Genomic DNA, 25,217 nt, shown 5'->3' on the forward strand with positions numbered 1-25,217 from the left:
TTTTCTTAAACTGTAATAGGCATTTGGTCCGATTACTCAGTGATTCCTGCGGTTTTTTTGATTTGGCATAAACTAGGATGATGATTGTTCTCTCTTCTCCACCACTGTGACTTTCCTTGTCTCAGTGGAGTTCACAGCTGCATAAAACCATGTAGGTGAATGCAGAATTGGATGGTAGATGTGATATGAGACATCCCACTTGTTCTCTTGAACAGATTGCAATTCATGCTGTTACCTAAGTATTCTCACTTCCTTACTGCCAAATCATCCCTGAAATGCTAGAAACTGAAACTAGAAGAATCTAGTGCATAGCAGGAGAGAAGGAAGGAGTGGCCTGTGCCATGGCTGGGAGGCCAAGCTTTAAGAAGTTCTAAGCCATGGAATAACATGTTGGTTTTGTCTGCTGTGTGATGCCAGGGGAGAATCATGTAAAAAATAGAGGTGGAAAAATCGAACTTTTAAACTTACAGATTAGTTTTGGGGCAGGAGAAGAAACGTGATACCCTCTGCTTCAAACCTACCCCAGGAAAAACATTTTGCATTTTTGTTTGGTTTTGTTTGTGGGGTTTGTTTGTTTGTTTTTACTGTTGGTAATGTTTTCTACAAACAAAGCAAATGCTTACCTGGATCTTATCTGCATGAGAAATTCTGAGCCCTTCTATTGACCTGAAGTCACTTAACTGGCCCCGTGTTTGCAGCGTGCTGAGCTGGCTTTGCAAAGGCTGAAGAGATTTGGAGTCTGTGCTGCTGCACTGATATGTCACTTTATCTGTCAGCCAGGAGTCTCTTCTGTCCTCTTTGTACACACATGCCCATGCTGGCCAGATGGTGCTGGCTTTGGGTGCCGTCCAAAGCGGCGCATTAGAGAGGCCAGGTTATGTGTCATATTTCAGAAGCCAAGAAGTGCTGCCAGTTCTGCTCCTCTGGTAACAAACAGCTTGACTTAATATATTGATCATGTTGTCCTTGCTATTCTCAAGCTGATTTCATCTAAGACACTCAAAGGGATAGAAGGCTGAAGCTGTACAAAAACCACCTGTTGCCCACTCTGTAGCTAATATCTGCATTTGCACATACTGTGTGTCCTAGAAAAATCTGCTCTCTACCACCACCATGTAACCCTTCCCAGTGCCAGAAGGAGATTTTGACAGTGTTTGACTGTTGGTTCTCCTGCAGCACAGCGTGATTAGGAGCTGGGAGATGTAGATTTGCCAGAGAACTGATGTTTGATTTGGGGCGAGCTGCTTTGCATTTGTTAATTTCTCATTCTGTAAAAATAGAGGTCAAAATGCTGATTCCCTTTGTGTTGTGCTATAAGAATTGCTAATGAGAAAAGCTTGATAAAAGCCAAATTGTGATGTTATTTATAAATTATGAAAGAACTTTCCCTCACCTTCTCAGCATGCTTTTTCTATTTTTTTTTCCTAGACTTTTGCTAATGGGATGTGAAAGCCACAAACCCCATCTGTATCAATAAGAGTCACGTGGAGAGAGAGAGAGAGAGATGGGGAATTAAGTGCCATTAAGCACGTGTTAATTAACATGGCCCTGCAGTACCCGGGTTGCTGCCTTCTGTGGGATGGGTGCACATTGGAGCTGGTCTTTCTGGTTTTTAAAGCCTTTATGTTGTCAGCCCAGATCTGTGAGGTTTAAGAATACACTGGCTTCTGATATCTTTGCAAAGAGTGCTGTTGTCTCGGTCACCTGCTTTTATAGATTCTGCTGAAACCTGAGAACTAATGCTTACAGTTTTGCTTGGTCACAGTGGGGAACTTGGGAAATCCAGATCCTTCACTGGAAACAAATACCTCAAAACCCCAGTGTTTTTAAACCCCTTTCTGCTTTAGTGAGCACTTCTGTTCTGATGTGTGAAATTTCCCCTTGTGCCCTTCTCTCAGCTTTTTGAAATGGAGTACTCTTGATATTATCTTTTTATCAGCAGGTTTTACTATCATCAGGCTCCCTGAATTCCTTGACAGGAGCTGCTTTGCACACAAAAGCGAGATTATCAAAGGCTCCAGGAGAGACGCTGTGACCCGTTGGGTGCCAGGATTGGGAACTTTTGGGAATGGGGCTGAGGCGCTGGGGGTGCACAGCTGGAGGATTCTGCAGGCATCCCCGGGCACTTTGTCTCTTAGCAACAGCCTCGGGATGGAGGTGGCACAGGGGACACTGGGGACCCCAGCATCTCCCTGCTCTGCTGGCCGGGGTCTCCTCAGCTCATTCCTGAAGTGCTGCTGCTCGGTGTGATGTGTTAATGCAGCAGGCAGGCACCAAGAGCCCCCTGGGTTATAGCTGTGGTGGAGATCAGAGCTTCATTAACAAACTGGAGTTGCAAAATGCTTTTCTAGATCTTTGTCATCTTGAAAATCCTTTGTGCCGTTGCACAATTGAGCTGTGCTGCAGCTTTTACCTGATTTTATGAGCAGTTTCTAAGCCGAGTTTTAGACCCAGTATCTCACACGTGAGGTGTGCTTGTCTCTTGTGCTGTTGTAGGGTTGTTAGGCAGTGTGTGTGTGTGTTTGTGTACAACATAATTGCCACGTCAGCCTTTCTGTTTCTGGTTATCTACATAAGGAAGCAGAGAGCTGGTGGAGATGTCAGCTGTGATGTGGGTTATTAAGAACTACAAGACAGAAGTAATCACAAGAAACCCTGCTTCCACACAGGCTGTTCCCCAGAGTCTCTGGTTGCATCTGCTCCATCTTAACCCTTCTCACATTGACTGGGTTTTTTGGTTCTTGCCAAAGGGATATGCCTGTTTGAACAAATAAATGCTGTGTGCTGCATCTGTATTTCTCACTCTGTGATGTTTGTTGTTGACAAGGTGCTGTGAACAGTAAATGAGAGGCAAAATTGAACTCTCAGAGATGTGCAAGAATCAGATGTTCAAGTGCTCTTAACTGATTTGAGTGGGCCAGCAGGGATGGAAGTTGCTGCTCTGTATCATGTTTTAATTCCCTATTGTGTTTCAAGGTTGAGGGCTACCAGCAAATGGAAAACTGCAGGAATGCCCCTTTCTCTAGTCTCTGACTGGCAGTGTCTTGTTTCAGTAAGGAAGAAAAATGTGTCCTACATGCCAGCCAACCTTCAGTTTTGGCTCTGGGAAGTGCAGATAGATGTTTCTGTATCTGAAAGCTAAGCATTTAGAGAAATTTGTAATTTAGCATGGGAGTTGAAATGGTTGCAAAGAGACACAGCTTAGCACCTCTTGGTTGGGGGAGGACTGAGATCCTCTAAACATGATGGAAAGAGTGTGAAAGCTGGTGAGAGCTTGGAGCACTGGCTCTGGATTTGGTGAGAGGGCGTGGGGTGAGTGACAGCACCTGCTCTGTGAGCTCTGTCTCTGCCCTGGGTCATTGTCCTGGCAGCTCTGCCTGCCCCAGCCGAATTTGACACGTGTGGATGAGTGGATCACCTCATTCCCATTCTGCACGTGTTCTCCTTGCTGCAGCTTGCTGGGTTTGTTGGCTTCTATGCTTCAATTATCTGCTGTCCTCGTTTGGTGTTTGCTTGGTTACTTCTTCCTTCTGGCAAGTGAAGGTGAAGTACAGAGGTTCCTTTTCCTCAGGAACAGGAATGGATGTGCTGATTTATCTGTTCCTTCTCCTATGGCCCTTTGCAAGCTGATGTACCCAGGATCTGGAGGTGTTGTTTGGCACTCTCAGAAGTCTCTCTTCCCATTTGCACTGCACTTGCCCTCCGTTTCTTGCTTTCAATTTCATGTCCCAGAGGAAACTGGGCTGGAAATGAGAATGAAATATGGGTTTCCTTCTTAAAAAGAAAATAAACCAAACCTTAAGGGCTTCCTATTGGAATGTGATGGGATTGGACTCCTACCTCTTATCCTTTGAAAATCCCAGCTGGAATTATTTAATGTCAAAGCCTGGAATTTCCCAGTGTGAAATTCATGGCTGGCTAAGGATGCTCTGGGGATTAGAGAGACATCACTTTGCCAGGGTAGCGTTGCTGTCACTGCAGGAGACCGCAGTCACACAAAGGGACATGGCTGGTCTGTCCTGCTTCAAAGCTGAATCTTGGGGATGAGATTCCTCAATTCCCATTGAGGTTTCATGCTGTGTGACTGACAGCTGGATTGGGGCGGAATAAACCAGAGCGAGTAACACTTTGCACTGCCTGGGAATAGAGAGGGGGAAAAAAATGAGGGAGATGAGCAAAATATAATCTGCTGGTTTTCTTATGTGGTAAGAGGACAGTTTGCTAGTGCACATCCAAAATTTCCCTGAGACAACAGCTGGGTGATTTTGCTCATTTGGCTGCATGATAAAAGAGTCAGATGAGATTATTATAATAATGTCATCTGCTTTAAAATTACAATAAAATAAAAATCTATGTTATGGGACCCTGTTGTCTTGCAAAGCTTTAGCTTAGGTAACAGCACTCTCCTTAGAAGAAATCTCTACGTTTTGGAGGATGTCTTCTTAGTATCAAAGTAGTTGCATAAAGAAAAAACAGCATATTTAAACAGGACACTGGGTAACCACTACATGCTTTTTTGTCCTTTGATCAAGGATTAATATTTTTAGTAGGCATCAATGTCTGTTTTAGGGATCTACAATAGACTTAAGGAAAACAGAAGCTGGTGGCTGGATGTGCACCGGCTGGTGAGGTGTTAACAAGGTGTTGTTTTTGAGACTCATAAATCAGCAGTGCTTTAGGTGATGGGGGAGAGAGAAGAGCAACTCTAAAAGCATAACCTTGCTGGCCTCTTTTTCTAAACTGTTGATCTCTCTGTAAAAGAGGATTTGCCCTGCTGTTCTAATAAGAGTGATAATATATGTGTAATTAGAATTTAATAATTATTTGTGTGACTGGATCTACTGCATAAGCTGGTTCAAGTGATTGTGTAACCTTTGCATTGTGTTCATTATCTAATGTTAAAATAACAGCTGGAAGTTGAGAGACTGACATGCAGTTTTAAAATTACAGAGCTTGAAATTGCTGCTGTCTGTAAACATATGAAAATCTATTAATGACCTTTGAGCTCTCTGACTGAAAACGTTTTGTAACATAGAATACATTAAAATTGCCTGCTACTATGGTGAATGTTTCCCATTTCTCAGCAATTGCCTAGGATATAAATGAATGTTTTGCCTCTGCCACAGATATGAGACTATTTGAAACTATTCTAGGAAGCCCTAAGGATATACTGAAGCATTTGGCTGCTCGTTGTTTGTTCAAGCAGACCGGTGATAGGAAGAGCTGCTCAGGAGCACGTGGTGTGCTCAGCCCCTGGATGTGGGAGAGCATCTCTGCTGGCCACACTGACAGCTGCAGGCTGCCCTGTACACTGCATCTCTCCAGCAGCAGGGCTGGCCAGGGTGGCACAGCTGCACTGTCCTGGGCTTTCCATTAACACATGTGACATTTAGATAGATGGAAAGGCATCACTCTCCTGCTAGAAGCCATCCTGCTCAGAGCTTTCCCCTTAGTAATGTGCTATGGGCAGCTGTTTCTGGAGGAGGCTGGCTCCTACATATTTCTTCTTGTTAAACCATTTATATTTCTTGTCGTTTGTTTCCCAGCCAGAAGAAAACTACCAGAGGACTAATTATTGAATACACATTCTAGAGCTCATGACAGCTGAACTGAAAATTGTTGCCTACCACTGAGGGCAACTGCAGAGCTGGTAAAAAAATGCCTCTAGTGTCATGGTGTTTAAACAGAAATTAATTTATAAGGCAGCCCCAGGGATCAGGATATGGCTGTTTTTATTTCTGGAGACTCTCACCCCTAGAGCAGAGTTGGCAGGAGCGAGTTCACGAGCACTCCTCTCTTGGCTGGCTTTGTGCAGGCTGTGTCAAACTGCAGAGCTCACAGCCTGCTCTGCTGGGGCTCAGCTCACCCCTCTGCCCTGCAGCACCACGGGCAGCTGCACCCTTCCTGGAGTGGGAATAAAGGGTGCAGGCTGGCAGCAGGGTCTCTAACACCTGCAGTTACTGCAGAGTGAACAGAGTGCAGTGTTCAGAGCTGTCACCGTGCGGAAGATTGGTCTGGAGCTTCCATGCTGTTGGTGCTGCTGCCTTAAGAGCAGTACAGTTGTCATGGCTGTGTTTTAAAAGTATGTACTGTGAAGTGAACATGTGGTGGAATCATAAAAAAATAGAGAAAAACTCTGTATTTAGCAGGTGGAAGCCTTGAATTACTTTAGAAATCAGGCTGAGGTTCTTGAAGTCATGACGAAGTTCCTAAGGTTATAGCTGTAGCTATTCCCATGGGAGTCGGTTCAATCATACTGTGGTTGTTGTGTATTTCACACTGTGAAGACCAAACCTTTAAACGCAGGAGTATAGATGGAGGAGAGCAAAATTTAGGCCTGTGCCTTTGGTAAATGAGCCATGTGTCCAGTCCATCTGCCCAGCCTCAGCTTGGCTCAACTCCGTTTCCAGAGTCCAGCTCAGGAAAGTATGACATCCCTCTCAGCAGAGGTAGAAGCAATTGGGTCTTCTCCTTTTGTTTTTCATTTTAAAGCATTCGTGTCTATAGTAATAAATAGGCTGGAGGTATTTTTACTCAACATTGTGTTTCTGGTTTTATCTGACTAGCTTAGCTGAAAATTGGTAATGATGAATGCATCCAGCTGCTGTACCAGTTTGTGCTGGTAGGATCCTCATGCTTTTTCCTTTGGCAAGTTAGGGCCAACTGGGGACTGGGGGGGGTTGTGTTATCTTCCTGGCAAGATTGGAAATGAGGGATGATATGGCCACATCTGGCTTTAGGAAAGGAGCTGATTCTTCAGGTCCTAATTCTGCCACTTGGTGGGAGCTGTTTGAATTCAAGGAGTGCCTGTCTGAATAATCTAGGGAGAGGGAAATTAGTTCTGTGTAAATGTTTAAAGGCTGCTCTGTCAAGAAGCATCTGTTTGATGGCTATCAGCAGTGGGCTCAGCAGTGTCCTTGGATATTGGCACACTTGAGGAATGTTTTCCCAAAACACTGGACCTGGAGTGTGTGTCGGACTGTGTAGCTTACCTGCTGGATACCTTTGGAAGTTAGTTGAGATTGAAGGCTCCAGGTCACATTCTTCAAGGTGGGGATGTTTCTGTGTAGTCTGTCACTTGTGGGATGCTGGGCAGTGTGTGGTGCTGCTGCCATTCCTGCTGGGTCCCTTGGGAAGGAGCTCCTGGGAGGATGGGAGTTTGCAGGCAGGACTTGCTCCCTGCTCAGCATTCACACCTGGCAGTGCAGCAATCAAAGCAGCTGGAGAAGCTGCTGTCTGACAGGCACAAGCTCTTTCCAGCTCCTTTGTACACGACATAAACCAGGCAGGCTGAGCTCCCAATCTTGGCTGAAAGCAGCTTCAGCCAAAATGTGCTTTTTATCTGCAGTGGAAGCTGGGCAGGGTGGCCTGGTGGTGCATGGGCAGCAGCACCTTTCAGCACTCCTGCAGGCTGTAAAAGCCAGGCAGGCTGTGCTTGCAATATGCCTCATTTCATCTACCTGGAAATGGTGCCCCAGCTCCCCTTCAATCATTTAAGCTCCCTCGCTCTCTGACACACTTTCCGCTGACAGTAATTCTGTGAGCGCTCGTCGGGCATTTACTGCCATCACTGGAGGAAATACTGATGGCTTCAAATGGGATCATTTCCTTTCTGATGGACAGCAAGCACCTGTGGGAGTCCTAATAGCTGTGCAGTGTCTGTAAGGAGGCAGCTAAGAGGAAGAGGGGTGCAGCTCTCTGCAGTGAGGCACCCGCAGGCTCTGAGCAGGAAATTGGAGAGGGAGCAGAGTCACAGCTGGCTGCCTCTGGAGCTTGTGGAGTGAGGCTTCGAACGGGAGAGTTTGTGTATCCACCTCCCCCATGGGTGATGGTGGAGAAGGGCTTATACCAAAAACATGGACAGCTCGCATTCCTGCGGATTTCCTCGGCCTCTAAAGTGAAGGTGTTTGCTGTGTGCGCTCTTACTTTTATTGTTCCCTAAATGAATGTTAAACGCTCTGTTTCCTACTGCTGTGGGGGGAGAGGACTGGATTTTTCCTTGAGTAATTAGAAAGGAAAGGAACACTATCACCGCCTTTTCTCCTCGTTTTTTAAAAAACAATCGTTGCTCAACCCTACTTCATTATTTATTCAGGTCTTGTGCAAGCAAAAAGAGCAATCAAAGCCTTGTAAATTCAACATGGATTGAAATGCATTTAAAAGAATAGTGAACTGACCTTCCGTTTTGTAATTTTTGACTGTTTTGTTGAAGTAACATTTTTCCAAGCTTTCTCTACTTGGTTCTGTGTCTTTGAGGTCCTGGAAGCAAAGGTCTTAATTCTTGGGAGACATAACAAGCGGGTGTTCAGCAGAGTATGGCAGCTTGCTCTTCAGCTATTCATAGGTGACAGGAACATAGCCTCTGGTAATAAATTTGAGTGTTTCAATTACAGTAAGTTTCTTGGTTCATCCACTTGTATTTTTAAGTTAAATCATGTATCATAAACCTGCAAACCAGTGTCAGCTTCAAATGTCTTAACATTTCCAAATCTGTCTTGTCAAAAAGTCATCTTATTCTTGAGCTAAACATTTGACAGGGTCAGAGCAAATGTGATGCATTTTAAAAAGTAGGACCCGAACTCATCTGGAATATGTCAGCTGTGAAAGGAGAATTGCAGTCCAAGGTTAAACAAGCAAGGATTTCATTTGCAATCATTTTAATTGATATTGATTGCACTGCTTGAATGTCGGGTCAAAGCAAGAAAGTCACTTCAAATCTAGACTCCCGTTTCTACCTTTTGAAACAGCTTTAGTGTCTCTGGCTGAGAGGCTGGGGAGGGGCTTGAGTTATGTTTGCAGTGAAGTTCAGAGGGGGAGAAGAGAGGGCTGGAAAGTAAAACAAACAAGTGTGTGTTACATTACAGGAGAAGTGAGAACTTCCCCATGGTGGAAGCGGAGCTGTGTGGCTGGACATGCCAGCACACTGCTAAGTGTCCTGGGCTGGGGACGGGCAGTCTGGGCTGGCTCCTGCCTGGGGGCTGCCAGCAAGGAGCCACAGTGCTGAGCTATGGGCCAGCCCTCCTTCCACAGCCTGCCCCCACTGCCACCAAACTCTGCCCCTCGGCTCTCCAGGGCAGAGCTCTGACTTCTCCTCTCTGCCACTGTTAAATGTGCTTCTGCTCCTTTCAGTTGTGTTTGCTGCCTGTTCACCCTGCTGAGTTCAAATTCAGTCACCTTGGTGTGGTCCTACCTGATGCCCTTCAGTGGTGCTTTTTTATCCTCTTTTTCTTTCCTTATTATTCACCTGATTTCATTTGCCTGTTTATCACTTCTTGTGCTGGCTCCTGTTCTTGCAGTGGTTTCTCTTTCTCTACAGACCAGTCTTCAAATCCATTCTTTAAAGTTTGTCTTTAATGTACATTTCTCTTGTGTATCTCCAGTATTATCTTTCCATTTGAATTACTGTCTCTTGTGTGTCCTTTATGCAAATCAACGGACAGTAGGTTTGTGTTAGTAGTGGTTCTGTCTGTATTTGTAATGTGCTTTGTCTGCTTAGAAAGCACGAGAACATTGTCAGCAATTGTTTCTGTGGTTCTATAAACTGAGTATCAGGTCAATAGGAATACTTAAAAATCTGTTTCAGGTCCTTTCTGAGCCAGGATCTCTCCCTGAACTATTACACAAACACATTTGACAACCCTACTGCTAATTGCATGATCAAGTTGGTGCAAGGATAGATGGTTCTCTGATCCTTGGGGGCTTTTCCATTGCAATTTTTTGAGAGAAGCTGGAGGCAGAAACATGGACAAGCAGGGTCAGTTTCAGAGGCAGCAGTGTTTTTATTTCCTTTGTGTGGATCCTTCCCCTATTTGATGTTCGGTAGGGTGTTTCACATTGCCAAACTTAAGGAATAAGTGCTGCAGTGAAGAGCTGTGCAGAGAGAAGCTGGAGGCTGTTTCCCTTCTGGGAAATCAGCCCATATAATCTTGTGAAGCTGGCACAGGCAGTCTGGCAGGGCTGCAGCGTAGCCAGGCTGAGCCTGGCAGTGTCCGACGGGCCCTGGGGACAGGGGATTGTAATGGCCTTGATTTCACACCGGGGCTGCATTTTGAACTGATGCTTGAGGGCTAAGGATAGTTATTTTATTATCTGTAGGTGTTATTTTTACCCTCTGCATCCCAGCAGTATACCCGAGGGTTTTCATCCAGTTGTGTGGGTTTTGGACATTTTCTTCAGGTTCTTTAAGTGTTCCCTGTGTGTGAAAGGTATTTCTAACCACAGCTGGCCCTTGCAGTCTTTCTGATACCTCAGAGCTGTGTAAATTCAGAGGATTAAGGCTGAGTTTGAGCTGGGCTGAGCAAACAGGCAGTGATAACCCCAGCCAGAGGATGGCTGTGGGATGTGAGCTTGTGCCAGGCTCCTCCAGGGCTGATCATTATTTCCTGATCAAACAGCAAACGTGGAGTCCATTGTGCAGAAGTCTCTCACTGTGGCATTTTAGGGGTAAGAACAGTCTCATTCCAGAGCTGGGGGCTGTGCACCCACGTTATTCCCAGCTTTACTTATCAGCTGGGCAGTGTGTACCTTGAGTTCTTTGGGGATTGCAGCTGTGCCTTGGTGACAGAAGAAAAATGGCTTTTCAGGGAGGAGTGTTCCAAGTGATTAAGGGTTCCTGCCAGATCTGCTGCAAGCAGAGGTGCAATTGCATAACTTGCTTGGGCTGAATAGTGATGGAAAAAAAATCACCAGGGTTTTTATTGTGACTCCCAAAATCTGTTGCAGAGCCTAGGTTAAGTACTTGGGTTGCCAGCATTTGCCAGGGTCTTTGTCAGTGAATCTGCACAGCTGCTGTGAAGGTGTGTGAGGAATTCCAGGGAGAGCTGGAGGAGATACCACATTCCCATTTTCAGATGAAGTGTTCTTTGGTGTCTGCACATCCAAATAAACAAATAGGGAGATAGAATCTGTATTTTTTCATGGAGTAACTGCCAGGAAAGGGGCTCTGAAGAAAGGTCTCATTCTTCCCTATCTGTAACCATGCAGCCAGTTAGAACCATCTGCACTCTGTCTGCAGCCCAGACAGACAAGGGGTGCAGATGGAGAGGCTGTGGCCTGCCCTGGAAGGTGTCTGAGAAATTCTGAAGTGAGGACAGGTAGAAGACAGTCCTGGAAGCAATGACTAGTAAGGAACAAAACAGTTTTCTATATTCTGGAGTAAGATTTAGCAGTCTCGTTTCTGGAACTGAGAAGAGAGATTGGGTGGGATCCCCCAGGTTCCCTGGAGAAGGGGATTGACTGTGACAGCAAAGGCTGGCAGGTCTGCAGACTCCTGGGCTGGGCAGAAACCACAAGGCTGATGTGAAGACCTGTTGACTTTGGGGTCTGACTTCAGATCCTGTCCCTGTGTGAATCCCCAGGTTTTACCTGATGTGCAGAGGATGAAAATACCTGCTGCTCTGGGGGGAAGGCTCCAGTGGGGCACTTTGTCAGGAGCCCAGTCTCACCTGCAGGCTGGGATTTCTGGATGGAAGTCAGTCAAGGTGCATCAATAAACCTCCACTCTTGTGATGTGCTGTATATTCTGGATGTGCTTAAATTTTCCAGCAATTGCCTGTGCACAAGCACAGATGCACATCCAAAAATAGTAAGCTCTTGTGCTAAGTGAGGTCCCCAACTTGGAGGTCATAAACTTTAGTAAAAGAGCAATCACTGGAAGGCTCTTTTAGTAGAGCAAATAGAAAGGAGACAAAGGAGGTAAGAACAGAAACCCCATTAGCCCCCTCCTGCTCTGCCTGAGGCTGCAGAGGTCTGCATTTAGCAGCCTGGAGAACACCCTGCTGTCACCCTCTGTCAGCAAGGGCTGCTGAGCTCTGTGTCCTGCCTTCCCAGAAAAGTGTGTCCTTTGCTGAAGCAGGGACAAAGGGCACTCTGGAGTAGGTTTTCTTGTCACACAAACGTGACTTTGTCCCTGTGTCCCCAGGTCTCCTTCCACTGTCCCCCCACTGAGGCAGGAGCAGCCTCAGCCTTGGGGCTTAATTCATGGCTGTTTGGAAAGTGCTTGAGATTCTTGGATGGCACTACAAGTGAATGAATTATTTCCTTGGCTTTGATCCAGCTATAACTGTATTTCATGAATTAATTTTGCTAGTAGCTCAGCGATGAGACAAGCCTTAAATCTCCAGACAAAATGGGATGAAAAGCTGCATTTTGAAGTAGGGAATTTTGTAGGGTTCAATAAGGAGAAAAACACAGATTTCTAGACCAGTTCTATGGTGAAAGGAATAGTCTGAAAACCTGCAGTGAATGTGCTGTGGGTACCAAGGGAAGACTTTCCCTAAAGCTTTAACAGAGGCCCAACCACCATGTGAAACCAGATAGAGTTTAAACCAAAATGGTAATTTATTGGCTTTGAAGGCATCCTTAGAAGTGAATATTACCCCTCAAGCCAGGAGTGCATGATTTGCTGGTTCTCTCGGGTGGTGGCATTCCCTGCCCCAGCCTCCTTTCTCTCCTGTCAGGGTCCATGTCACCTCATGCAGCATCTTCCTTGCACCTGCTGTCACATCACAAGTGCATCTGGCTTTGTGAAGAAGTGCACGTTTGTGGTGATTGCTGTTTCTAATGTTTTGCTGAGTATCAGTTAGCAGATATCATTTCCACATGACAAGTTTTTGATTAGTTACTGAAGATTAGCATTTTGATTTTTATCTCAGTAGCTTCCCAGTAAACAGCACAATATGATATTTTTCAACTGGCATCTTGAACTGCTGCTTTAAAGTGTTATCTTTAAACTAAAAACCAAACTGAGCAGCTAAACACGGATTTATATTCCTTTATCCTTCACGGAGAATAATGCCAGATATGTATTTTCCTTCCTCTTTCCCTAGCAATGGACTTGGCAAGCTGAGCTGTGTACTGGTTTGTTCTGTGCCCCCAAGACAGTGCTAGTTATTTTAGTTTTGGTGGAAGATTTGTATCTTCGGGGGTTTGGCAACTTGATATGTGTGTGTGTGCTGTAAGAGGAGCCTCCAGCCCCACAGGACTCCTGTGCAAGGTGTACAGAGGTTGGATGCTGGCTCATTGTCTGGGAGCCTGGGCAGGAATTGCAAACAGCTGTGTTTTATTGCCTTGGTTCTAATTTCAATGTGTCTGTGACCCTCAAGTGCCAGTGCATCACTCACTTCCCAGGGAAGGGCAACTTTAAACAAGTGAGTGATTTGGAGTGGAATCAGCATGTTGCACACTGAGGCAGTCAATTCTCTAATTAAAGGGAGAGGGGGAGGAAGTAATCTGGAGCAATCAGCAGGGCATTTCATTCCAGTTCCTAATTTTCTTTTTTTGTTGGGCTTCAGTTTTTGAGAGACTAGAGAGCTAATGATTTTCATGAGCTCTTTTGCAGTACTGAAGGTGTGTGCATTGATGTGAGCAGTTGTATTGTGATCTCCATTCATGTAAGATACAAATACCTGTCATGTAACTGCTCGAGTCAAAAGCGAGGCATTTAGAAAAATATCTGTAGCTGAATTTTGGCATAGTAAGCAGTGCTTTTAGGGTATTTCCTTATCTATTTACCTCACATAAAAAGATAATTGGAATAGATATCCTGCAAAACATTCCCATAAGAATTCAATTTTTGCTCCTTAAGCAGTTAATAAAAGACATAAGGGAAAAGTATATCTAGCTGTAGTGACCCAATGTCACAGTGATTTGGCATATTATTTCTTGGACTCCTTTTCCACACGGTGTGCATGGAGAGGGACTTGGGTACATTGTCACTGGGAGTTCAGCTTCCAGTCCTCAGAGATGCCAGGGATAGCAGGAGTAATTCCCTTCTCTGATCTCACTTGCAATGTTAATCATTATGACATGACATCCCCGCTTTTAAGCTGTGCTTAGATTGTGTGTTACAGCCTGGTTCAGGGCAGACACTTAGCACTTAGAAGTGTTCAACCTCTGTTGTGTGTTTGGATCCCATTGATCTCTCTGGCTCAGGGAATTCGTGGTAGGGCTTTAGAAGTGCCTTTCTCCATATGAATGCTGCTGTGAATCACAGACTGTCAGCCCCAAGGGGGGTCTGATGCGTTTCCTTCTCAGATCAGAAACAGAAAACAAAACCCACCTCTGTTTCAGTTGAACAGTTTAAGGCTTCCCTTCAGGATGCTGATTTGCTCATGTGCTGTTGACGTGTGGTTTCTGAATTAATCTGAAGTGAGCTCGTTTTCATAGCCAGTTCCAGCATCACTGAAATTAATCAAACACATAGCCTGGAGAATATTCATCCTAATCTAATCTAAAATTACTGTTTGCATTGTGCATGCCTGATTATTCATCTTAAGTAACCTCTGGTCAAACACATATTGTCTTGTTGGTGTTTTTATTCAGTATTTATCCAGCTTAATGCTTAAAGGTAGCTGCAAAGAACTTAAAGAACTTACCATTCTCTTTTTTTCATCTCCTCTACAGAAGGACATGTCGCTAAAGCCTCAGGAGCGGAAGGAGAAATGGGAGAGGCATCCAGGCAAAAAACCTAGAGAATCTGAAAACTGTGTATCTGCTGAGCCAAGTGAAAATGGCCATAACAATGATGCGGGGAGCTCAGAGAGAGAGGCAGAAAGAGGCAAGGAACGGATGAAGAAGAAACTCCCCTTGAAGCTATCCAAACAGGTAGGGAAACACTTCTCCTCTGGAGCCACCATCGTGGTGTTGGCCACTGTGAGATGTTGTCCTTGCTGGTAGGTGAAGTTGTCCGTGTAAATGGCTTTTCTGGGCCGGTGAAAACAATGCCTCTTACAAGACTTGTGGCCAAGTGCACAAATGCTGTGTTGAGGGCAGGTTCCATAAGCTGGAGTGGAAGCCAGGTGCACTGAATAATGTGGGAAGGAAGGAGCAGACCTCCCTAGGGTCCTGCAGCTTTGATTCAGTGCAGTGATCCATGCAGTAGATTCGTGGCCCTTGTGGTCTTGAGCACGAGTAGAAATCATCAGGTCATAAAAACTCCTTTGGAGGATTTGTGCTGGGCAATGTGCACCTGGAAGTTACAAACTTCTATGTCCATCTCATGACTCGAGTTTCACTTACCCCCAAAACACATGATTGAGGAGGAGAGACTATTCAAGTATTTTAGAAGTGGAAAGTCATTTTTCAGAAGTTGTGCTCTGGGCATTCTTTCCTGTGTACCCTTGTGAAATGTGGTAGAGCATTAATGAATGAAGAGTTGTCATGCTGCAGGGAATTATTCCAGAGGCTCCATCTGAGCCACAGTGTGTACAGAGGGGCAGGTGACAAAGAAAAGGCTGTGGCTGGCAGGCTCTTTATCTCTTAACTGCTGCTCAGCAGGGAGATTTGTTAGTGACTTAGTGTGCATTCATGGGCTGGCAGTCCCCATGGCACAGCAGCATCTCTCTGTGGACACTTTCCCAGTTGTCCTTAACAAGTGCCAAGTGGCAGCCAGTGGGAACACCAGTGTACTTGACCTTCCAGCATTAGTTCCGAGCTAAGAAACACACTAAGATGAAAAAGTGGTTTTTATTCTCCATTTCTCCAGCAGAAAAAGAGCTGTTTAACTCAAGCCACCTTCTGTTCCATGAAACTAATCCTGTGTGTGTGCCAGACAGCCAAAGATTGAATTGTCCAGTTACTGGAAATGGTTTTATTCAGACTTGCAATACTTTAACATTTAAAAAGATGGTGAAGGTTATGTCATGTAACCCTCCCCTATTACTTCTCTATCAATGCTCTTCTGTGTTTCAGCATATTAATTTAGAAGGGCTCATCACATTTTAAATTACAAATTCTCATGGTCTGGTAAAAGTTGTTTCTTCAGTTCTAAAATTGCACTGCAGGAAATCCAGTGCATGGCAGGGATTTGCAGAATTGTGGATGTGTGAGACAATGGGGAGGTTCCTTCTTCCTGCAGGAGGAAAAGGTTGAGAACAGTGACATGTTCTGCATGAAATTTAAAACTGAGTTTCACATAGTTATGTCCAGTGGGGATTTCATGGCACTTCCATAGAAGCCTCTGGGGTAAGAGATTTTCTTGCACTGGCAGACTGTGATTTCTCTCATATTCTGCTGCCTTAGTTTACCAAATATTTAGTTTATTGGTATTTCAGCTTTGAAAAATCAGGGAGTTTTTACTTATTTCTTCTGAGTAGTATTTGGCTGCCATCAGTGATTAAATAGGGGATTTGCTGCCACATTCATAAAAACCTGAATTCAACTTCCATTGTTTAATTTTTTTTTAACCTGTAAGGATAAGTAACAAACTCGAAAAAGAGCCTGCACAAAGAGTATAAAAGAAAACCTGTGATGAGTGACTCATTTAATACATGGTGCCTCTTTAAATAAGTCACACTTAAAATTCCTCTCTTGTTGGAAAGGGAGGTTTTTTAAATACCTGCTATTATCCTAGCTGATACAGTTGTGAAATCCAGACAAGTTTGGAGGTCTGTGAGGTTGATGAAAGTAGCAGCAAAATCTAAGCTACATAAACTAGGCTATTCTTAGTTCAAACTCATTATGCAAGTGATATATAGACAAGTTCAATAATTTTTCCTTCTTTTTAGTAACCACAAATTTCACACCTAGAATTCTGGCATTTCCTGCCAAGCTGTCTAGACAAATTGGCTGTAATACTAAGTTTTTTGGAATTGGGGGGATGATTTTTGCATCTCAGGGTTATTAAACATAGGTTTATACCTAATTTGGATAGCTTACTGTAATTAATGCTAATTATATTGAGATGTTGCTTAGAAATTACTGTTCAATTTGAAGCTTTCCTTCTACTCTCATCCCCTCTCTTCACAATGCTACTGAATTGTCATCTTTTCTATGCAACCTCCTCTAATAAATCAAATTGGGCATTATAATTATGGCATTCTGCTAATCCTTGTAGAGAGGTGCAAAGTGGTAAGCTGATTTCAGTGCCAGGTTGTCTGCTTTGTTTAGAAAATTAGATTTATACTTCACTCCATTTGACAAAGCATCCAGATTGCGATTGCTCCTGAATATTTGGTTGTTCTGTACCTCAGGCTATGGGGAGAGGGCTGCAAGAACCAATCTGTCCTTTCCAGCCTATTACTCCCAACTGTGTATAAAAATCATTCAAACACATTTCTCTCTTGCTGTAACTAAGCAGAGGGAGAAAAAGGCATTTTAAATAGTCTAGATCCTTTTGTCCAAGATTTGTCAGAGTTTGGGGCTGCTCTCAACACATGTGCACAGGGCAAGGTGCTGACTTGAAACTTGACTTGAGACTGCTCTTATAATGGGGATCATAAAAAAAAAAAAAAAAAAAAAAAAAAGCTCTTGCAGTCATCAGGATGAGCTATGTGGAGGAGTGAGAATCTGTTCAAAGCTGGGCTGTGTTTTGGTGCAGCCAGAGTGGCCTGCAGGAAACCCAGCCCCTGTGAAAGGCCGGGACTGCCCCAGCCCTGGAGCATTCCTTGCAGGTTGAGTCAGTGCCTTCTCCAAAGGCCATGTCCAAAGCCAAGCCAGGGGCTGGGGGAGAGGAATCCCCACCACAACTGCAGACAGTGCTGGAGGGGGAGAGCAGCCCATCACCTCTGCTAGGGATTTAAAGGGTCGGATGTATAATTGGATTAGATTAAGTAAGAGGTACCTATAAAACAAAACCTCTTAGTTCCAGTGCTCCCTTATGTGTCCTCTTCTAGTTTTTGGGGAGTCACTCTTGGAACTTTGGGACAGTCTTTGATTAACCTTGGCCAAGCTGTTCTCTTTTCTGGTTTCATTTTTGGCGTTGCTTATTCCTCTGAATGTCTGAGCACTGTGGATGTAGAACAGTTGGGGTTTTGGGGTTTTTTTCATCTTTTTTCTGTTCTTTAGGACCCGTTGCCTTTCTGTACAATGACCACCTTCTGAAAAGAGTTGGGGATAATAGGAAAGTTGGGTTGCTGGTATTTCCAGTTAGCTTAACCTCAGGCTCTCTGTTCAGCCAGCTTGGGAGCATCATGGTGTGTTGAATATATTTAGATGTTAAATGCGGCTGTAATAACACAGTGTTCTGCAAATAGTCATTTGTCACGAAGATTAGTGTCTTACACCTCCTCCTTCCTTTTCTCACCCACTGTTTAAATCACCCGAGAGGAGGGAGAGTCTCAGAGGAGCTGCGGAGAGCAGGCTGGTGTAGCACGTATTCAGTGCTCAGAAATAGCGAGCTGGCTTTGGAGCCTGGGAGGAGACAGAGGGCAGGGGAGTTAACACAGTCCTGCTGCTCCGGAGGAGTGACATCTCCGAGACCTCAGCAGAGCTTCCAGGAGGGAGGGAAGGCAGAGCACAGCTAATTCCTGAGCCTCCTTCCCTCCCCAGCCCTCCCCAAACTGCTGAGCACTGTCGGTGATTAATGTATTGCAGTGCCGTGGCTCTTGCTGGACTGGAACTGCTAAATTGCATTAACGAGTTTGATTACCTATTCATGTGGTTTCTCTGTGATGCTCATCATCTCGTTATCCAACATTCATTAATGGATATAACACCCTCCCTACCCCCCAGGAGGGCTGAGCTCTGGGTTACTGCTGAGCTGAGCTAAAGGTGATCCACTAAGTCATTTTTTCCATCCAGGATGCACGCTGTTTCTTCTGATGTCTAGGTGAAAATTGATAGCTCCTTTTCAACCCATTTACATACCCTTGGCCCCATTTGTGTGTGGTGGTTCTGAAAGGCTGTGAGGCCTTCCCAAGACAGAGAGAAATGGTCTAGAAACTCATCTGGATAATGAAATACTGCAGGAAATTTCCTTTGGCATCCTATGCTGATGATTGGGCAATAGGACCCTGTAGCTGCTTGAGTTTTACTTCTATTTTTCAGACAATAAGTAGTATTTGTCATGCCTGGATTTGAAGCCACTGGTGGGCTGGAGGCAGTGTGTGCTTAGTGGTGCACAGTTCAGACTGAAATGCCCCTTTCTGAGCTGAGGTTCAGCAGCCATGTGGGAGAGTGAGTGAGTCTGAAAAATAACCTTTGGAGTCTTTGTCTTTAGCCAGAGGACACGGATGTGCCTGTTCTTCCATATCTTAATAATGTAGCATTTGGAAGCTGAATTGTGTCCGAGAGGGTGTAGATAGAACAGTAACTTACTCTGTTACCTTCAGTATCTCAGGCTACTAAAACCCAATGAATTATAGGCAGTCAGCTTACAGGAAAAAAAAGAAAAAAAAAAAAAAAGAAGAAAGGTTGCCTTTAATGTGGGTTTTGGGGATTGGTTGGGTTTGGTGTGTGCTGCTTTGGTGTTTGCATTTCACTGCTTTTGAACGCTGAAATTATACAAACTAGTTTCTTTTTGTTTCTAATTGATGTTACCCTTTTTGTTAGCAGATATTGTTATTTAAACGTTCTTTGAAACTAAACAACAAAGCAAGAGGAAAAAAGTCCATTTTCTTTTAATCAGCGAAATGTTGCTAAAAAGCAGGATCCATTTCTACCTTTGTAAGTACAGAATGTACAATTTGGACATGAAAGCTCTCGCACCAATTTTTAAGTAGGTATTTGTGTTGGCTGGGAGATCAGGGCTGATAAGGTGGTGCCACTACCTGTGTGAAGCCTCTGTCCCAGATTTTGGCTTTATGGAAAAGAAAACCAGGTTTGGCTTCCCCCAGAGCTTTGGCTCCATCCACAGTGGACGTGGCTGGCAGTGGAGGTCACCAGGCTTGGCGAGTTGTGTGCTGAGCTCCAGCAAAGCTTTCCCAAAACCTTCCCGAACTCCCAAACAGCCTGGCTGGCTGCAGAGCTCCTGCTGAGGGTGTGGAGCAGGGTCCTGGCCCAGGGATTTGGGATGAAGCCCCAGTTCCAGCTGAGCAGGGCTGCTCTCTCACACTCATCTGTGACTGCAGAGGATCCACAGCTGCCTGGGGAGCAGCAGGGCAGGGAACTGCAGTGGGCAGCACACCATCCATGCATTGGGTTTGCTAATCCAGGGCCTGAAATCAGCCTCATTTCAATCAATAGCAATCTGTTTGCACTGTCAGGAACTAATTTTAAAATCTGCTTTAAGTCCTGGTTAGGCACTTGGTGTTCTGTTTTCTGGATCAAAGTAGAGGGAAGCAGTGGGCATAGCACAGCAGTGGCAGGAGGAGAAAAAATCCTTTGTAAATAAAAAGTGGATGTTTATTTCCCAAATGAAACCCTGCTATTACAAAGAAGTGCTGTTGTTTTTGCTAAATTTATCCAAGAATTCATCGAGATTCTTGAAGTGGCTGCAGAGCCCGCTCTGCAGCAGAGGGAGAACTTTGCAGTGTGTGTAGTTTGTTTAAAATGCTGTACCAATCTTAGGCCATTAAAATCTGCATTATAGCTGTGGCACAGGTAACTTCATCATGGGATTGCAGCCAGCTTTGGAGAGCTACAGCACAGCTTCCATAACAGATTTCTGTGACACACTGCAGTGCAAAACAGTGCCATAAACCCTCTGGGAACTGTGACAGGAGGCGGCCTTTGCTTAAGCCAGAAGAAAATGTATTTCAAAACCCTCTGCAGTTCTGGTAGGGAAACATAAATTGAAGAGATCATGCCTGTTGGAATTGTGGGGTGTCCAACTATTTTTCTGCTAATGCTGAAGAATGAAACAGAAGCATATGCTGGTTTTTATTACACTGCAAATATTATATTCTGAACAGTGATGTAAAGCATGTTTTGGCTGCTGGAAGTGTGATATGTAAGAGAACATGGCTTTGTCTTTTTCACTGAATAGTGAAACGCTTGTCTGGACCAGCGTGTTCCCTTTTGTAGCTGACTCTCCCTTGCCAGTATTGCTGCTCCATGTGCCCCACTTGTCCCGGCTTTCACAGAGCTCTCCTGATTCTTTTAGGGAGGCTCAGCTGCCTCTGAGTGCAGTTCCTTGGTGTGCCTGTGCTGGGTTGGGCAGGGCTGGCTCACCTGGCCAGCATTTCCTGCCATGGGCTTTTTTTGGGTGGGGATTTGCTCCTGGGTGTCAGAGCAGGCAGGGCTGGGGACCATGGGGATGGGGATGCAGTGATGCAGTGCCTTGCCACGTTCACTCTGCTCCCTGCTGTGTATTTAAGGATCAGACCGCTGCTGTTACATCAACCATGCTGTCTTCACAACCACATCCCAAAGCTTTGCCTGCAGCACTGGCTTCTGCTTTCTTTGTCCCTGCTTCTCCTCCAAAAATTCTATCCCCACTCACCTCTCCCGCTTCACAGCATCTGGGCAGCAGCGAGGTGCTCAGGCCTCCAGGTGGCTGCTGGCACTTTTAGGATGTGCTGGAATAGATTTGCAGAGCACGGTGATGAAGGCACTGGGTGCTCCCTTGCTGGGGCTGTCTGCAGTGCCTGCAGGGACCTCACTCTCCATCCTGGCCCTGCAGTGCAGCAGGGTGCAGGAGCTGCAGCAGGCTGAACTGGTGTTCTGGTGGTTTCAAAGCTAAGACAGCTCAGAAAATTCAAGTGGTAGGAAGATAGTAACGCTGGTGCAGTGTTAGGAAGTGATGCTGTATGTGTGTGGGGAATCTAACCAGTTATAAGCTCCATATTTTAAATCTCTTGCTGGTCACCTTTAACTTCTCTGCCTGCATTTAGATGACTGATAAGGTCTTCAGGTCACATTTGTTTAAATATAGTCTCAGAGGGAGCAGAATAAAGGGAAACAGGGCGATTCTCTCTTCTCGATGACAGCCTGTAAGTAGCTGTGAATGAATCTCATTACAGAAGCTTTTTTCAAAAGGGAGAAATAAAAAGGAAATTTCATTGCTAACAACTTACGTGGCATTAGATGCTATAAAAAAGGTTGTTGGTGGTCATTGGTTACATTGTTATAAAAGAAGAGCTAAATGGTCTGTAATTTAGAGAAGGGGATTTAATTACATGAAGTAATTTACAGGAAGCTATAACCACTTGTATCTTTTTCTCTGTTGAATATAATTGGTTGACACAATGCACTAAGTCCTCTTTCTTTTCCCTCTTCCTTCCTCTCACTTTATTTTTGTATTTCTTTTGGAGAAGGTACCAAAGTAGAGCACCTCTATTGGATAGTGTGATTTTAGCAAGTTGAAAAATGGAGTAGTGTGGGCTCTATTCAGAGCCCTGGCTGGAGGATTTTATTGGACGTCTCTTCATAGCTGTGTGACAGGACTGCTCCAGGTGTCCTGTGAGATGTGTAGAGACCTTATTCCTGGGTTCAGTGGGGATGCTGCAGGAGGGGCTAGAACCCTGAAGAAGCTGCAGTATTTTTGGATGTTGTTTTTCTGATTTGGACAAGAAGCATCTAAAAGGTAACTTCATCTTGATTTAAGCACCAGCTGCCCAATATTTTAGCAGACTTTGCAGAAGAGGCTGGGATCTGTTACCTAATTGTAGCCTCTGTTCCTCTGCTTGCACCACATGTCTGCAGTGATATTTGAGATGATCACAGGTATTTTTATTGGTGTGAAATAAGCACATTTGATGCAGACAGCCAATATTCTTCTCCTAGCACACTTATCAGCATGATGACTAAACCATCTGCGCCACTCCAGTCTAAATCTGAGCTGATTTAAAACAAACAAAATGACATCCCAATGTCACCTGTGGTTGAGGCAGGATAAATACCTTTTCCATGAGCTACTTACTGTTGCTTTCCTCATGCAGAGCTTGCCCTTGCTGACTGCTGGCTGTGGATGTCAGCTTCTGCAGGAGGCTGCTGGGGTCCCCAGTGTGCCAGGAGCTGCAGCAGGATTGCTTTGGCAGCTGCCAGTCTCTGCCTGGAGTCACTCGGTGGCACTGCTCCAGCTGACTTGGCTTTCCTTGTGGAAGAATATCAGAGAGGATGCTGTTTGCACCTCTCAGCTGCTCTCACCTCCCAAACTGCAGCCTGGGGCAGTGTTACCCACATCCCTCAGCCTTTTTCTGTGTGCATTCTTCGGGGAGATCATTTTCATACTTCTGCCTGATGGATGGTTTACACGAGCTGTTGAGAATATACACAGCTTGAGTGAGCACATCTTTGGTTTGGAGGCATCTCTTAGGTAAAATAAGCACTTGTATTTTTCCTTCAAGCAAGGTTATTAGTAGCTATTCACATGAATGCCATTGCACAATTGTTTTGGCAGAATCAGTCTATTTTCCCTAATGTTTTGTCTTAAAGAAACATAAAAATTAAATAAAGCCATAGGGCCATAGGAGTTTGTGCTAGATTTAAAGCTCTTCCAAACTTACTGGCTGGGAGAGTCCTAAGGTGTAGTTGGGTATGTACCTTTTTAATTCAAGAGGTGAACTATGTTATGTCTGTATGTAGGTTTTTCCAGCTATTAGCACTCTAAGTTGATTCTAAAAATTTGCTGAAGCTGAGCCTTGAAATTAGTTTATTTAAAAAAACACCCTAGCAAGGTTTCATGTGTTAATTTTAGCAATTATACTTGTAAACTCTTGTTATCGTTATATGCAAAAGTTGGTGTTTTTTCTTCTTTCTGATAGCTTTCTTTCAGTTTTGCTTTTTCTGCAGTTGGAATTGTTGAGATTACAAAGGAGAGTATTCTTTGGGTAGCTGCTGAATTCTGAGTGTTGGTGTCTAAAGTCAATTGTGAAAATATGTGCAGGTTTTTTAATTTAAAAACCTTTTATCTTCACCTTTTCTTCAACATTCCACTTTCTTCTGGTTAAAGGGTTTCAGTTCAGCTCTAGGGAAAGGAGCACAAGCTCAATTCTTCCTTCATCTGCAGATCCATTGCCAGTTCAAGTAGATTAGCAATGGTTTTCACTTTGCTCTCTGACATTTCCTCTCACAGCTCTGCTTGACTCATTGTCTGAATAGTAAAAACAAGGAAAAAACTCTTGCCAGGGGAAATCTTATCCACTGGAATAATACTGCTAAAAGACTCCAGGGATGAGGTATTGGATCAAGTAGGTGGTGCTGTCCAGGGCAGCTTGAGCAGCAGTGCCATGATGAGCAGCCCTGTGATGCTGTAACATTGCAGCCTCCTGGATAGTGGTACTGAGCTCATGAAGTTGTTTTTCTGTCGGTTCTCAAAACTTTCAAGTGGTCATAGGGCAGTATCTTATAATTTAACATGGCTTTTATTGGCATAGTGTCAGTCAGAAATATCTTTTTGGAGTGAGAGCTTCAGTCCTTTTAGGATCGAAGCTGGAGGTGGCTCAGCTGGACATTGGGGAGTGCATCTGCAGCTTTAACATGAAAAAATGAATGTTCCAGTTTCCAGTTACTTTTTAGCTCCTATGGAGCAATTTCAGTGTATAAAGGTGTAAATGGGGATGACACAAAGGGAGTCATATTACGAGTGTTGCCTGAACTGAGGGCTTTGAACTTGTTCCACATTTGTACATGTGCTCCTTTTCTTCCTGGTTCAGAATGCAAAAAGCGATGATGTAAAAATAAACCAGTTATTCTTTCCTTACCACATAGGAAATAACCATAACAGCAGAACAAAGCTGAGGTTCTCAAAACCCAAACCCCATTCTGCAGAGCTGGATTTGGTGTTTTCCAACCGGGTATCCATGCCCTCTGTCAGGAGCAGTGTGACCTGGAACGTTCCTGGTGATTGCTGTGAGCCACTGGAGATTTCTTCCCCATTTTCGTCTCTCACTTTCCTTGCCACTGCCTCATTTTGTTCATAAAGCAGCTTGTAATTGAGTGTTTGACAAAGAAGTGTTTACAAGCAGTGTTTCTTGTGCATAACTGCCTAGCTGAGGGGAATAACAATTTGGGTCTGAATTTCAGCCCTCCTTTGTCACTGTCGTATCATCGTCAGTGGCAGTGCTGTCTGTGCTTAAAGAGAAAGATGGATTTAAATTGTTTCAGGGCATGGCACCCGAGTGGGAATGCGTGGTCTTGGAAGAAGCTGCCAAGTTTTCTGTGTGGCCCCTGTTTGTCCTTTGTCAATGTCCTGATTTTGGAGCACACCAAGGTGTGTGCTAATTAATTACCACATGTGGTGGCTTAGGGGTTTTACATGTGCAATCTGCTATTTTAGGCAGAATTCTATTCTGGCCATATGACATGTGGAGGTTGGAGTTCTACCAGATTTTAAACCTTCTCTAGGCATTGTGTTGGGTGAGATGGTGTCCTAATCTCTGTGGGGCCGTGGTTGGAGTTCAGGCTTCATGTGCAGATGGGACCAGTGTAATCAAAATAAAAGCCATGTTTATCTATCACAGGGGAAGAAAGGGGCTCTAGGATTAAGGTTTTTAGTTCGGGCAGCATGTGGATGTTTCAACTGTCTGTGCTAAAACCCTTCTGCAAATTATGCCAACTGGGCAGGGTGTGAAGGGAATAGAAGCAATGAAGTTCTGCATGAGTAAGGAACAGCTCAG

The 25,217-nt window shown here is 44.5% G+C and overlaps 1 protein-coding gene across 18 annotated transcripts in view; it reads left to right on the plus strand.

The window, feature by feature from the left end:
* FBRSL1 (fibrosin like 1) overlaps positions 1-25,217 on the plus strand; it is a 500,076-nt gene that overhangs the window by 118,943 nt on the left and 355,916 nt on the right. For all 18 annotated transcript variants that reach the window (XM_088176075.1, XM_088176066.1, XM_088176077.1 and 15 more), the window contains exon 2: positions 14,404-14,604. In XM_088176075.1, the coding sequence (XP_088032201.1) occupies positions 14,404-14,604 (201 nt within the window). The remainder of the gene's footprint in view (positions 1-14,403; positions 14,605-25,217) is intronic.

This window comes from Sturnus vulgaris, chromosome 19 (genome assembly GCF_052056855.1).
Source record: "Sturnus vulgaris isolate bStuVul1 chromosome 19, bStuVul1.hap1, whole genome shotgun sequence".
Classification (NCBI taxonomy): Eukaryota; Metazoa; Chordata; class Aves; order Passeriformes; family Sturnidae; genus Sturnus; species Sturnus vulgaris.